Below are 12,084 nucleotides of genomic sequence, written 5' to 3' on the forward strand. Positions count from 1 at the left end.
TATCAGCTATGTACTTTATACGTGAGAACAAAATGTTAAGCCATTGATTTTTCCTGGTATTTGTTTATATGCTAGTCTCGTACTGAGGTTCAATGACTCCGTGCTGTGGGGTGATAGTAAGGCAGTGAGCAGGCCAGGACAGCTCAAAGCTCAGCTCTCTGTTTGAGCGGTTCAGTATCTGCACATGCCTAGTGTCAGCCGCACTGTCTGCAAATAAACCAGCATAAGATAACATTGAGGAGGAGGAAGCATTCACTTGCTAAGTGCATTTACTTTGAGTCAAACAGTTACTGCTAACATAATTTATTTAACCACCTAAGGTCATTTTCAATATCAAATTCTTACTCATGGTGGGTGCTGTGAGAACCAACTGTTCTGGCTTGATGCTCCAGGAGTTCTCTAGGTTCAGCTCTGTTTGTTTCAGCACAGGTTCTGATGGACTTAACGGAGGACCTTTGACTGGTAGCACGTCCAGGGAAACATTACTGATGTAGCGGCCTGATGACCCCAAACCACTGTGTGAAGAACTACTACATATCAACTTCTTAGCATAGTGAATTCTGAAAGCATTCATTTGTGTGCAGTATGTTGTTCATTGAGGATGTTTACCTGTCTGATTCAGACTGCCGTTGTGAAGGTCTGACGGACTCCATATGGTCACTCTCTCCAGAGTCTGACATTTCCATAGTGCCAAATAGTGAAAGCATCACTTTGCTCATGTTGCCGTAGAAAATCTGAGCTTCGTTTGGCCTTTGAGGCAGATCATAGGCTGAAAATAAACAGCCTCAATTACAATAAGGGTCAGTTAACTGATTAAAAGAAATTCATCTCAAGTAAATCCTTGTCATCTTACCCTCCTGAACCTGCTCCTCTCCAAGGAACATTTCATCAAAGGGGATACTTTTTAATAAGCTGTTCTCAGACAGTACTTTATTCCCTGCTTCTGGTTTGATTTGTAGTAACCTTGAAAATAGATTAAAAAAAATTACAAAAAATGCTTACACATCAGAGAATGTGTAAAAATCAACTGAACGTTCCTCTCACAAATCAAGTTCACATTTAGGTTAACATATCAGGACTGTTATAACCTCAGCTGGGAATTGTGAATCATATACTAGTGATTATATTATATATATTTAAAGGTTAACAGTGAAGTATGCATGGCTACATGCAAAACTTATTTTTTGTTCGTTTAACAGCTTGCTTTGATTCTGAGGCAAATGACTTTGTTCAACTGAAAAGATAGAGGGCTCTTAAAAAATATATATACACATTTTTAGATTATTTGGTTAGTTTTTTTTTTTTTTTTGTTAAAGTTAAAAGGGATAGTTCACCCAAAATGAACTCATGATTTACTCACCCTCAAGCCATCCTAGGTGTATATGACTTTCTTTTTTCAGACAAATACAGTAAATATAAATAATATAAATAAATATATAAATATAAATAAATAAAATGTCCTGGTTCTTTCAAGCTTTATAAATGGCAGTGAATGGGTGTTGAGATTTTTTTAAGCCCCCCAAAAAAGTGCATTCATACATCATAAAAGGTACTCCACATGGCTCCGGTTAATAAAGGTCATCATGAATCGCATCTATGCGCTTGTGTAAGAAAAATATATTTATTTAAAATTATAAATCATAATCTCTAGTTTCACGAGAGAGTGGCGCTCCAGCGGATGATGTAGGACGTAGGTAAATGTGGAAGCACAGAGAAAAGTGCAAAACAACACCAGTCACAAATTAGAAGTACAAAATGAGGATTTGTAAAGAATAAATGTCAAAGAATTTTGTTGTAAGTCAAGGAGACTGGTTTTAATTTGCTCTAAACAAAACTTGGTTCTTGCGAGACTAGATTACACTACGCCTATGTTTTTAGCCAACTGCTGGAATGGCATTCTCTCATTAAAAATGTGTACGACAGTTAGCGAAACTAGAGATTTAGTGTTTTAAATATGGAGTTTTTTCCTTATACAAACACATTGCTTCACTTCAGAAGGTCTTTTTAACTCCCGGAGCTGCGCGGAGTACTTTTATGATAGATGAATGAATGCACTTTTTTGGGCTTAAAAATGTCAACATCCATTCACTGCCATTATAAAGCATGGAAGAGCCAGGATGTTTTTTAATATAACTCCGATGGTATACGTCTGAAAGAGAAGGACATATACACCCTAGGATGGCTTCAAAGTGAGTAAATCAATGGGTAACTTTCATTTTTGAGTGAACTATCCCTTTAACTACAAAAGTACATAAATTGCTCAAATGTGTCATGTGCCTATTTTTTTGATTCAGACATGAAGTTAGAGATTTTCAAATAAAACATTCTCAGATGTTATAAAATATTGAATAGATATTTGTTTAAAATAAAAATTAAGAAATTAATTGATTTTTAAGACTAAAATGTTTTTAAAATGTTCCTCATTTAAGCTGAGAATTCAAGTCAAATGAGAACTGCCACTTACTTCCTAAACTGTTGTCGAGAGACCTCATCCCCACAGAAGAGGCAGACAGTGGCAATTAGAGCTGCACCAGACTGACAGAGAGCCTGCTCTCTACGTGAAGCCTTCATCGCTATTGTGATCACCTGTAAAAACAGCACTGATAAATCCTTCCAAGCAAATACAGGCTTTAAAGGAAAAGTTCACTTCCACAACCAAAAAAAAAAAAAATTACAGATAACGTACTCACCCCCTTGTCATCCAAGATGTTCATGTCTTTCTTTCATCAGTCGTAAAGAAATTGTTTTTTGAGGAAAACATTTCAGGATTTCGCTCCATAGAACTTCTACAGTATATAACTTCCATGAGTTTTAACTTCCAAAATGCAGTTTAAATGCAGCTTCAAAGGGCTCTAAACGATCACAGCCAAGAAAAAAGGGTCTAACGAAATGATCGTTATTTTCTAAAAAAAAGGACCCTTTTTAACCTCTAGCTCTTTTTTTAACCTCTAGCTATTCCAGTTCAAGACAGTTAGGGTAGATCGAAAAAAAAATCCTACATCGCTGCAGAAGTACCAACCCCATGTTTACAAAGTGAATGTGCAAAGATCAAACGCCCTTTACGTAAAAGCACGTAGGATGATTTAGGCAAAAAAAAAACTGCGATGTAGGATGATTTAGATCACTGGTCTCAAACTCAATTCCTGGAGGGCCACAGCTCTGCACAGTTTAGCTCCAACCCTAATCAAACATACCTGATCCAGCTAAACAAGATCTTCAGGATTACTAGAAACTTCCAAGCAGGTGTGAGTTGGATGGAACTCTGCAGAGCTGTGGCCCTCCAGGAATCGAGTTTGAGACCTCTGATTTAGATGGAGAAAATGAGATTGGAGTTTTTTGACATACCCTAACTGTCTTGAACCAGAATACACAGTAAACGCAGAGCTAGACAAGATGAGCATGAGGTTAAAAAGTATATAAATTGTGTTTTTTTTTTTAAGAAAATAACAGATCGTTTTACTAGAGAAGACCCTTCTTACTTCGCTGGGATCGTTTAGAGCCCTTTGGAGCGGCATTTAAACTGCATTTTGGAAGTTCAAACTCACAGACACCATAGAAGTCCACTATATGGAGAGAAATCTTGAAATGTTTTCCCCAAAAAACTATTTCTTTATGACTGAAGAAAGAAAGACATGAACATTTTGGATGACAAGGGGGTAAGTAAATTATCTGTAAATTGTTGTTCTTGAAAACAACAACTAAAGAAAAACACAAAATGCACTTGGCTCACCTCTTGTGTTCGCTCTTTCAGGACAAACTGTGAAGGAGACAAGCTAATAATGGTTGAGTCCATGACAGCTCGATTCTGAAGATTGCTGTAGGGTACCGCTTTCACAAAGGCAGCACGTGAACCCGTGTTCCGCACGCACACACAGAGCTTACTGACACGACCAGCCTGCACTCCACTCAGTGTTGCCACATAGCCTTCAGAACGCTTCCTCAACTCCTCCAAGATCACGTTACTTGTGCCACCATAGCCTGACAGAGGAATCTGAGAACACCACGCTGAAATGTAATACCACCTATTTATAACAATATTACCGTTTATGAGAGATTATTAATAAACTCACAGTGAATTTGACCCCAGGCTGGGAGGCACGTGCAGCAGACTGCTTGATCTCCAGTTTGGCCAGCATGGAGGCAACACGGGTGGGTGCAAAGAGCAGATGAACAGTCACATCCTCTTTGGGTTTGATTGACAGCTCTCGGTTTCGTGTGAGTCGCTCATCCGGGCCAAATGAGCTCTGCAGCTGTAGGGTTAAAATTCACAGAAATAAACAAAAGGGAGAAAGATAAATGATAGACTGATGTAAATATACTGCCATTGGCTCTACAAAACCAATGTGCTGGTTGGCTGCTTAATCTGGGCAAATTAGCAGCAGCTCATAAATGCTTTATCTTTATTATATTCATCCATTAGCTATGATTACTCACACGGCAAAATACTACTATACTATAAGATAGGGGTGGGCGATATGGCAAAATCTCACATAAAAATCTTTGTCATTGTTCTTTTTTTTATAACAAAGATAAAATAAAGATAGGCTTCATGTTACAAATACACATAACATACAAATAAAACAAACAGTGATTTAATTTTCAGGTAAAGTAGGTGTATTTATCAGTAGCATTCAAAACATTAATAAATATAAAAATAAAACAATATATACACTATATACATAAATTATATTTTGACTCTTATTAAAGGAGTAGTTCACTTTTATTACAGATAATGTACTCACCCCCTTGTCATCAAAGATGTTCATGTCTTTCTTTCTTCAGTCGTAAAGAAATTATGTTTGAGGAAAACATTTCAGGATTTCTCTCCATATAATGGACTTCTATGGTGCCCCCGAGTTTGAACTTCCAAAATGCAGTTTAAATTCAGCTTCAAAGGGCTCTAAATGATCCCAGCCGAGGAAGAAGGGTCTTATCTAGCAAAATGATCGGTTATTTTCTAAAAACATTTATATAATTTATATACTTTTTAATCTCTACACAGAGCTAGACAAGATGAGCATTTGAGATTAAAAAGTATATAAATTGTAATTTATATACTAAGACCCTTCTTTCCTTGGCTGTGATTGTTTAGAGCCATTTGAAGCTGCATTTTGGAAGTACAAACTCGGGGGCATTATACGGAGAGAAATCCTGAAATGTATTCCCTTCAAATAAACAATTTCTTTACAACTGAAAAAAGAGACATGAACATCTCGGATGACAAAGGGGGTGAGTACATTATCTGTAAATATTTGTTCTGAAAGTGAACTACTCCTTTAAAGCAACTGTATTAAAGTTCTTCAGTCAAGAGCAGTGAGTGATTTTCCTTTGTGTTGTTTTATTAGCGTACCATCATCAATTACAATTCTGTCATTTACTCATTCTCAAATTTTTATTTTATTTTTAAGCATAAGACATGTTAATCACAAAACATATTTTAAATAATGTGGGTAACCAAACAGATGCTGGTCCCCAGTTTCTTTCATAGTATTTTATTTTTCCCCCACTATCAAAGTGCTACTGTTATCCACATTCTTCAAAATATCTTTGTGTTCAGCACAAGAAAAAAAAAATACAGATTTGGGACAACATGTGAGTGGCTAAATTTTTGATTGAACGGTCCCTTTAATGACAATCGGTAGCATGTTATTTCTGTCGCTTTAAGAGCCATTTAAGAGATATTTATTTAAAAACACACCAAAAATAGTCATATCGCATATCCCTACTATAAAATAAACTATATGACAATAAATAGTTTTTTTTTTGTACATTTCATATACTTTCCACTATCATGTCCCTTTACTAGCTTGTATATTATACTATTTATTTCAATTATTAAAACTACATTTCTCACTGAGTTAGCTTACCTGGAAACAGTCTTGGTCTTGACCCCTGATGAGCAGTCTAAGCTGCTGTGATGTAGTAGGTGAATTGTTCCTTAGGACCAGCTTTTGTTGCCTACAAACACAAAAGCATCATCTACAAACAATTCACTTTTATGAATGGCAGTTTCTGTGGCCAAATATACTCACACAGCTCTGCCCAGGGTAACCCCACCCCATGCCATGAACTGTTTATTAGAGAGGATGGGTGGGATCTCAGCCTGTGATAATACAGCAGGTGGGGATACTACTTTCCCAGAAACTCCCTGGACCATCTCTCCTTTCAGCATCACCTCATACTGAGGTCCGCTGGGCAGAACCAGAATCGTCAACATGCTGAGAAAAGAAAATAAATACTACTTGAAAGTACAACAATATGGATCAAAAACACTTCCCTCCTAAATAGTCAAATTAGATTTTATACAACCTGAACTGCACAGCATTTAATATAAATGTAAAAAATAACCTCAGATGCCTCAGACAACAGGCTTACTGAATACAGTGCGCCTACTGAATCAATTAATATGAGTAAAAACATGCCTCTCTCTAAATTTCTGTGTGTCCTGGGCAGTGAAGGAGACCACTACGCCCTGCTCCTCTCCAGCTTTCAGAGTAAGTTCCTCTGGCCTCACAGTGAAGCAGCTGTCCCCGTCAGTACTCTGAAAAACAGCCAGAAAGACAAAAAGTGAATCCACAGCAAAGGCTGTGCTACATAGCTGGGTAGATTTACCAACAAAAACTTTAAAGGGATGGTTCACCCAAAAATAAGAAGTGTCAATTACTCACCCTCATGTCGTTCAAAACCTGTAAGACCTTCGTTCGCCTTCGGAACACAAATTAAGATACTTTTGATGAATTTCGAGAGCGCTCTGTCCCTCCACAGACAGCAAGGGTCCTACCACTTTCAAGGTCCAAAAAGGTACCAGGAACATTGACAAAATAGTCCATGAGACATCAGTGGTTCAACTGTAATTTTATGAAATTACAAGTATACTTTTTGTTACAAAAAAAAAAAAAAAGATACTAAAACTGGTTTCTGGGAAAGTTGTTTAACCATAATTTTATGAAGCTATGAGAACACTAAAATAACATGAGAACAGCTAAAATAACTTTATTCAACAATTCTTCCTTTCCACGTCACCCTAGCACCATTTTGGAGATATGCTTTGATCTACTTTGATTTCGTGGTACTCTCCAAAATGGTGCTAGGGTGGCGCAGAGGAAAAGAATTGTTGAATAAAGTTATTTTAGTTTTTCTGTGCAACAAAAAAGTATTCTCATAGCTTCATAAAATTATGGTTAAACAACTGATGTATCATGGACTATTTTGTTGATGTTCTTGGTATCTTTCTGGACCTTGAACGTGATAGGACCCCTGCGGTCTATGGATGGTCACAGAGTTCTCGGATTTTATCAAAAATATCTTAATTTGTGTTTTAAAGAAGATGAAGGTCTTACAGGTTTGGAAAGACATGAGGGTAAGTAATAAATGACAATATTCATTTTTGAATGAACTATCCCTTTAAAAGGCACATTCTAGAGTATTTACAGATTTAAGTCAATGAATGAAACTTAATCGTTACAAAGCAAAGCTCAATATCAGGTACCTTTAGTCTGAGCAGAACATCAATGTTGCCTGCATTCTTTAAGGGAAGTGTCTGCTTGGCAGTCTGTCCCAAAGGAGCCTGAAGACACACCGTCTGTACAGATATCCATGTAGTAAATTAGTGAATTAAGCAAGCAAGTAAACAAACAATTAATAAAAACATTAAATTGAAGCCATTTCATAACCTCAAAAAGTTAAGTGTGTCTTGTAGCTTATATGGACAATGTTTTATCCATTACCTGTAGGTCTTTGGGTGCATGCACTCTGGGAGTGCCTGATCTTGCCCTCAAGGCTACACTCTGAATCACATGACTGGGACCTGGACTGTCCACCTCAATATCCACCCTTGCACTGTACTCATCAGCTGGACCCAACTCACCTGAATCCACAAAAAGACAGCAAAGAATAATAAGTCTGTGATCTATTTTGCTGTATACAAGGCAGGGTTATTATAGTCTTTTAATAGTATTATACTACTAGTAATCTAGTTTTAAGGTTTACATGCATACCTGAACTTGAAATGTATTTCTGAGGTGCACTGAAATGAACCCACACCAAGAAGCTTTCATGATTCTGAAGAAAGAATAAAAATGTATTTAAACTGTAGAAATATACTTAAACAGCCATCAAATAAGAGAGTAGTTTAAAGAGACATTTACCTCTGCATAACTGGCATGCAGCACATAGTTTATGACTGATGAAGTTGAAAGTGAGGTCAGATTTGAGCCGGTATGAAGGGAAGCATCTGTGTTCATGGCAACTGGGCTCTTAGAAAAGCCAAAACAATGCCATGCTGATGCATTCTGTGAGAGACAAAACCTTTGTCCTTGAACATGCCACTGAATGAGGTCTAAGCTTTATCAGTTAGGAGTCTCATAGACATACAAAAGTACATCATACATAACTAATGCTTAACCTTTTTTAAAAACCAAACATTGGCAAATTTCACTAACCGCACTAATAACTAGTCGAATAGGCATGGTAGCATGAGTCCTGTTGACAAGCTTGAGCGGCATGGCCTTGGTACTGCCCCCCGGCAGGTCCCCGAAGTCTAGACAGCCTGTCTTTCCAACGTCAACCTATTTATAAAATGCATTTGTTATTTTTGCACATTTCACATGGATGAAATCTATATTTACTATTACTCCTATTACTTTACTTTATACTAAAAATAAATTTACATGCAGTTTTAGTGCTCTGAAACTGGCAACAAGGACGAAAGTAAACTCTAACCTCGACCACAGGGTTCTCAGCCACAGCGACCAGCACCACTTTCTTAGCAAAGACTTCGGCGTGCGCCACAGTGTCTGACTCTGCAGATGCAGGCCAGGATGACACACTGAGAGTATACTGATACAGTCCAGCCCTTGGTGCTATAAACAAAACCTTCTGTTCTTCTGTACATTTGGGACCAATTATGGTCTTGTTCTTTACTATCAGCCACTGGAATGGGAGAGACTCCACCTGTGAGGAAATTGCACAATTATAATAATACATTTAAAAGTTGACTGAATGAACAAGACATGTCTCCATAAGACCGATGATTAATCAAACTTTCTGATTTCAAGCCCTTCCCACTGACTACAACAATATTCAAAAGGCCAAAAAAAAAAACTTAAATGAGAGTGAAATGCATATTTAGGTTTAGATTTTTAGTTATGCTTATTTAATGATTGTTTTGTACTATCTTGAGGACGTGTGCTTAGGTCCCTTAATGTGCTTCAGCCAGTCTGTTGAGAACTATTGTTCTACACTACATTTCACAGATTTTCTAACCTTCTCCCCATCAATGGATAAGCTTGTGATGGAGATAGAAACTTGCTGCCAGCGTTCAGAAGGATTGAAGATGTTGAGGGATGTCTGCGAGGCAATTCCCACACAGCAAGAACTGGGAAACTTCAGCTCATTTGGAACCATCACTTGAGCTGAAGAAAGAAAAATATTATAAATTCCTTCATAACACCAATTTCTTTAAAGCGAACCCCAAGTATTAAGACTTGTATGGCTTAATATAAACGTAAACGATGTCTCTTACTGAAATATGTAGCAAACACATAAAAAAAAAAAACATTAAAAAAAATTGACATTGTTTTATATTTTTGACTATGTGTGGACGCCATTACTTTGATGACGTGAAATGATTGAACTCTGTGACCTACTGGCACTGCCTGTTGCTATTTTTACCACAACACAATTTGGAATAAGCAAATTGGAAAACAAATACTGATACAATGCCACATTGTGCAGCTTTTGGTTGTAATTTTCAGTCAAAGGGCAACAAGAGAAGCAATGCAAGTCTTAACTTGCATGATAAGGAGAGGGGAAAAAAAAGAATAGGAAGATGCCTGTGGACGGATAAAATGGCCTAAAGAGCCTTGTCTTTGTTCTCTCAACTTAAGCCATGACGCCTTTGAGGCTTTTTAATGGACCATAACTACTGAAAGAGCTTACAAACAGCAGAGATGAGAAATGCTAGGTGCTTTTCATGACACCACGGCCACTGAAGGAGTTTCTCAGCGCAGATTTCACTCGATGTCTGGGGGCATTTAGACTCCTTGTGGGGAAAATGAACGATGGCACGCCATTTGGTTCAAGCCAATGCTAATATTCATCGCCACTTGTAAGCTCTTTCAGTAGCTGTGGTCATCGTATCAGTATCAGAGTTGTGTATTTAGAGTTGTTGCGGTAAAAATAGCAACAGGTAGCACCAGTAGCTCAAAGAGTGCAACCATTTCATGTCATCAAAATTATTGCGCCCCACCATCATCCAAATTATGTATAAAACAATGTGGATTTATGTTATATTAAGCAATGTTATGTTATATTAAGCCATAGAAGTCTTAATAACCAGGGTTCCCTTTAAAATACATGAACATTTTTCCACTCACTTCTTAGGTCTGCAAGATCTCGTGCAGCCCATGACCCAACGCTTGGCTGTCCATAGTTCTTGCTGACTGAATACTGAGGAGGATGTTGCTGACCGGAGTTTAGGTAACCAGACTGAAGACTTGTATGCCCTGGTATATGCATATGTCCCATAGATGGGTTTGCAGCAGGCATTGCAGCTGATACTCCATACAAACTAGATGGCCCTCCAATCTGATAGGGAGGAGCATGTAGAGGACCTTCTGAGCTTAGATAATGCTGTGCCAGTTGGGAATTGAAGAGGGAACGTCCTGTTAGGAGGTTGGGAAGGTTTGGCAGGGCACCCTGAGAGGTGTAGCTCGGTACTGGTCCATATGTCATGTCATCTGCAGCACCAAAACTAGATCCAGACCCCAAGACATGAGGCAACAATTGGTGTGCCTGTTCTGTGGAGGTCCCGGACGGATGCTGAATGTTCAGCTTGCTCGAGTAGCCAGAATCCCCTTGAGTGTACAACCTCGGCCCAGGCTCAGACTGGCGGTTGCCCTTCGAGTATCCATTTCCGTTTTCTTTATGGATGTCACTTTGGCTACGTGAGCTTAGTTCAGAGGTCTTTTTGTTGAAGCCTGGAATTTCAGAGTGGCAAAGAGGCTCTGGACTCTTTGAAGAACTCAGAACGTTTCCATTATCAAATGGTTCCATTGGAGGAGTTGGACTGGCTCTGATTATAGTGGTGCTTAGAGCCATCGAGGTGTTTTTCTGCAGAATAAAAACAAGAGATTTCTTCTGTACATTTAAACCATAAAGTACATCAGCAGCATTACCATCAATATCAAATAATGGTCAAGAAACAAGGAATTCCAATAGGGCTGCAACAACTTTTTTTTTTGACAATCTATTAGTCTGATTAACAGATATTTAAAAAAATAAATAAAACTGATAGTAAGAGGTAATCCGATTCATATCAATTTTATGACTACTTTTTATGTCAGATAAATGCTCATCTTTGGATCTTTCTATTCACAATATATTCAAATAGAAAGCAGTCATTTTAAATGGTAAAAATATTTTACAATATAACTGCTTTTGACATATTTTGAATCAAATAAATGCAGGCATGGTAAGCAGAAGAGACTTCTTTAAAAACACTGCCAGTCAAAATTTTTTGGATAGTAAGGCTTTTGAGGAAAAGCAACAACTTCACATCCTAAATAGCTAAATGGTTTATATTGTAATCCACATAAAACTAAGATGGGGTAAAACACTCACCTTATGGTGATCAGGGGTGGGCATGCTAGTGTTCTCATTAATGGAGAGATAAGTCAGCCTGCTGAGAGATGGGCTTGAACAATGAGACTGAGGAGAACCAGGATCTTCACCAGGACTTCTCTGAGCCTTTCCACTACTAGGGGAACACGGAGACATCTCTCTATTTCCAAAACACAAGGATCAGAGTCAAATCAGGCCATTATTTATCCATGTACTGAACCACAAATATATTTAAAACATGTTACACAATAACTTAGTTGCTTAGACCACAAAAAGGCAATTCTATAAGAGATGTTCAGATTTTTTTTTTACCCATATCCACTTGGAATAGAGGTCTGGCCTGGACTGGAGTGGGTAAGAGGGGAAGTGGATGGTCTGAAATTACAATGAGTGACCTCCACAATACCAGGGACACTGCTCTCAGGAGATCCTACAATAGAAAGTAGTTAATAAAGTTGATAA

The 12,084-nt window shown here is 37.9% G+C and overlaps 1 protein-coding gene across 1 annotated transcript in view; it reads right to left on the reverse strand.

The window, feature by feature from the left end:
- The window catches only part of cep192 (centrosomal protein 192), a 32,740-nt gene that overhangs the window by 7,454 nt on the left and 13,202 nt on the right, over positions 1-12,084 (reverse strand). The window contains exons 18-37 of the mRNA XM_073847031.1: positions 11,935-12,052; positions 11,623-11,782; positions 10,377-11,112; positions 9,265-9,413; positions 8,722-8,952; positions 8,442-8,567; positions 8,148-8,291; positions 7,998-8,061; positions 7,728-7,867; positions 7,490-7,582; positions 6,423-6,541; positions 6,033-6,218; positions 5,868-5,958; positions 4,071-4,250; positions 3,731-3,991; positions 2,465-2,586; positions 854-963; positions 610-769; positions 346-527; positions 84-207 (exon numbers count right to left, since the gene is read on the reverse strand). Of these exons, the coding sequence (XP_073703132.1) occupies positions 84-207; positions 346-527; positions 610-769; positions 854-963; positions 2,465-2,586; positions 3,731-3,991; positions 4,071-4,250; positions 5,868-5,958; positions 6,033-6,218; positions 6,423-6,541; positions 7,490-7,582; positions 7,728-7,867; positions 7,998-8,061; positions 8,148-8,291; positions 8,442-8,567; positions 8,722-8,952; positions 9,265-9,413; positions 10,377-11,112; positions 11,623-11,782; positions 11,935-12,052 (3,496 nt within the window). The remainder of the gene's footprint in view (positions 1-83; positions 208-345; positions 528-609; positions 770-853; positions 964-2,464; positions 2,587-3,730; positions 3,992-4,070; positions 4,251-5,867; positions 5,959-6,032; positions 6,219-6,422; positions 6,542-7,489; positions 7,583-7,727; positions 7,868-7,997; positions 8,062-8,147; positions 8,292-8,441; positions 8,568-8,721; positions 8,953-9,264; positions 9,414-10,376; positions 11,113-11,622; positions 11,783-11,934; positions 12,053-12,084) is intronic.

Source organism: Garra rufa, chromosome 9, assembly GCF_049309525.1.
Source record: "Garra rufa chromosome 9, GarRuf1.0, whole genome shotgun sequence".
In the NCBI taxonomy this organism is placed as follows: domain Eukaryota; kingdom Metazoa; phylum Chordata; class Actinopteri; order Cypriniformes; family Cyprinidae; genus Garra; species Garra rufa.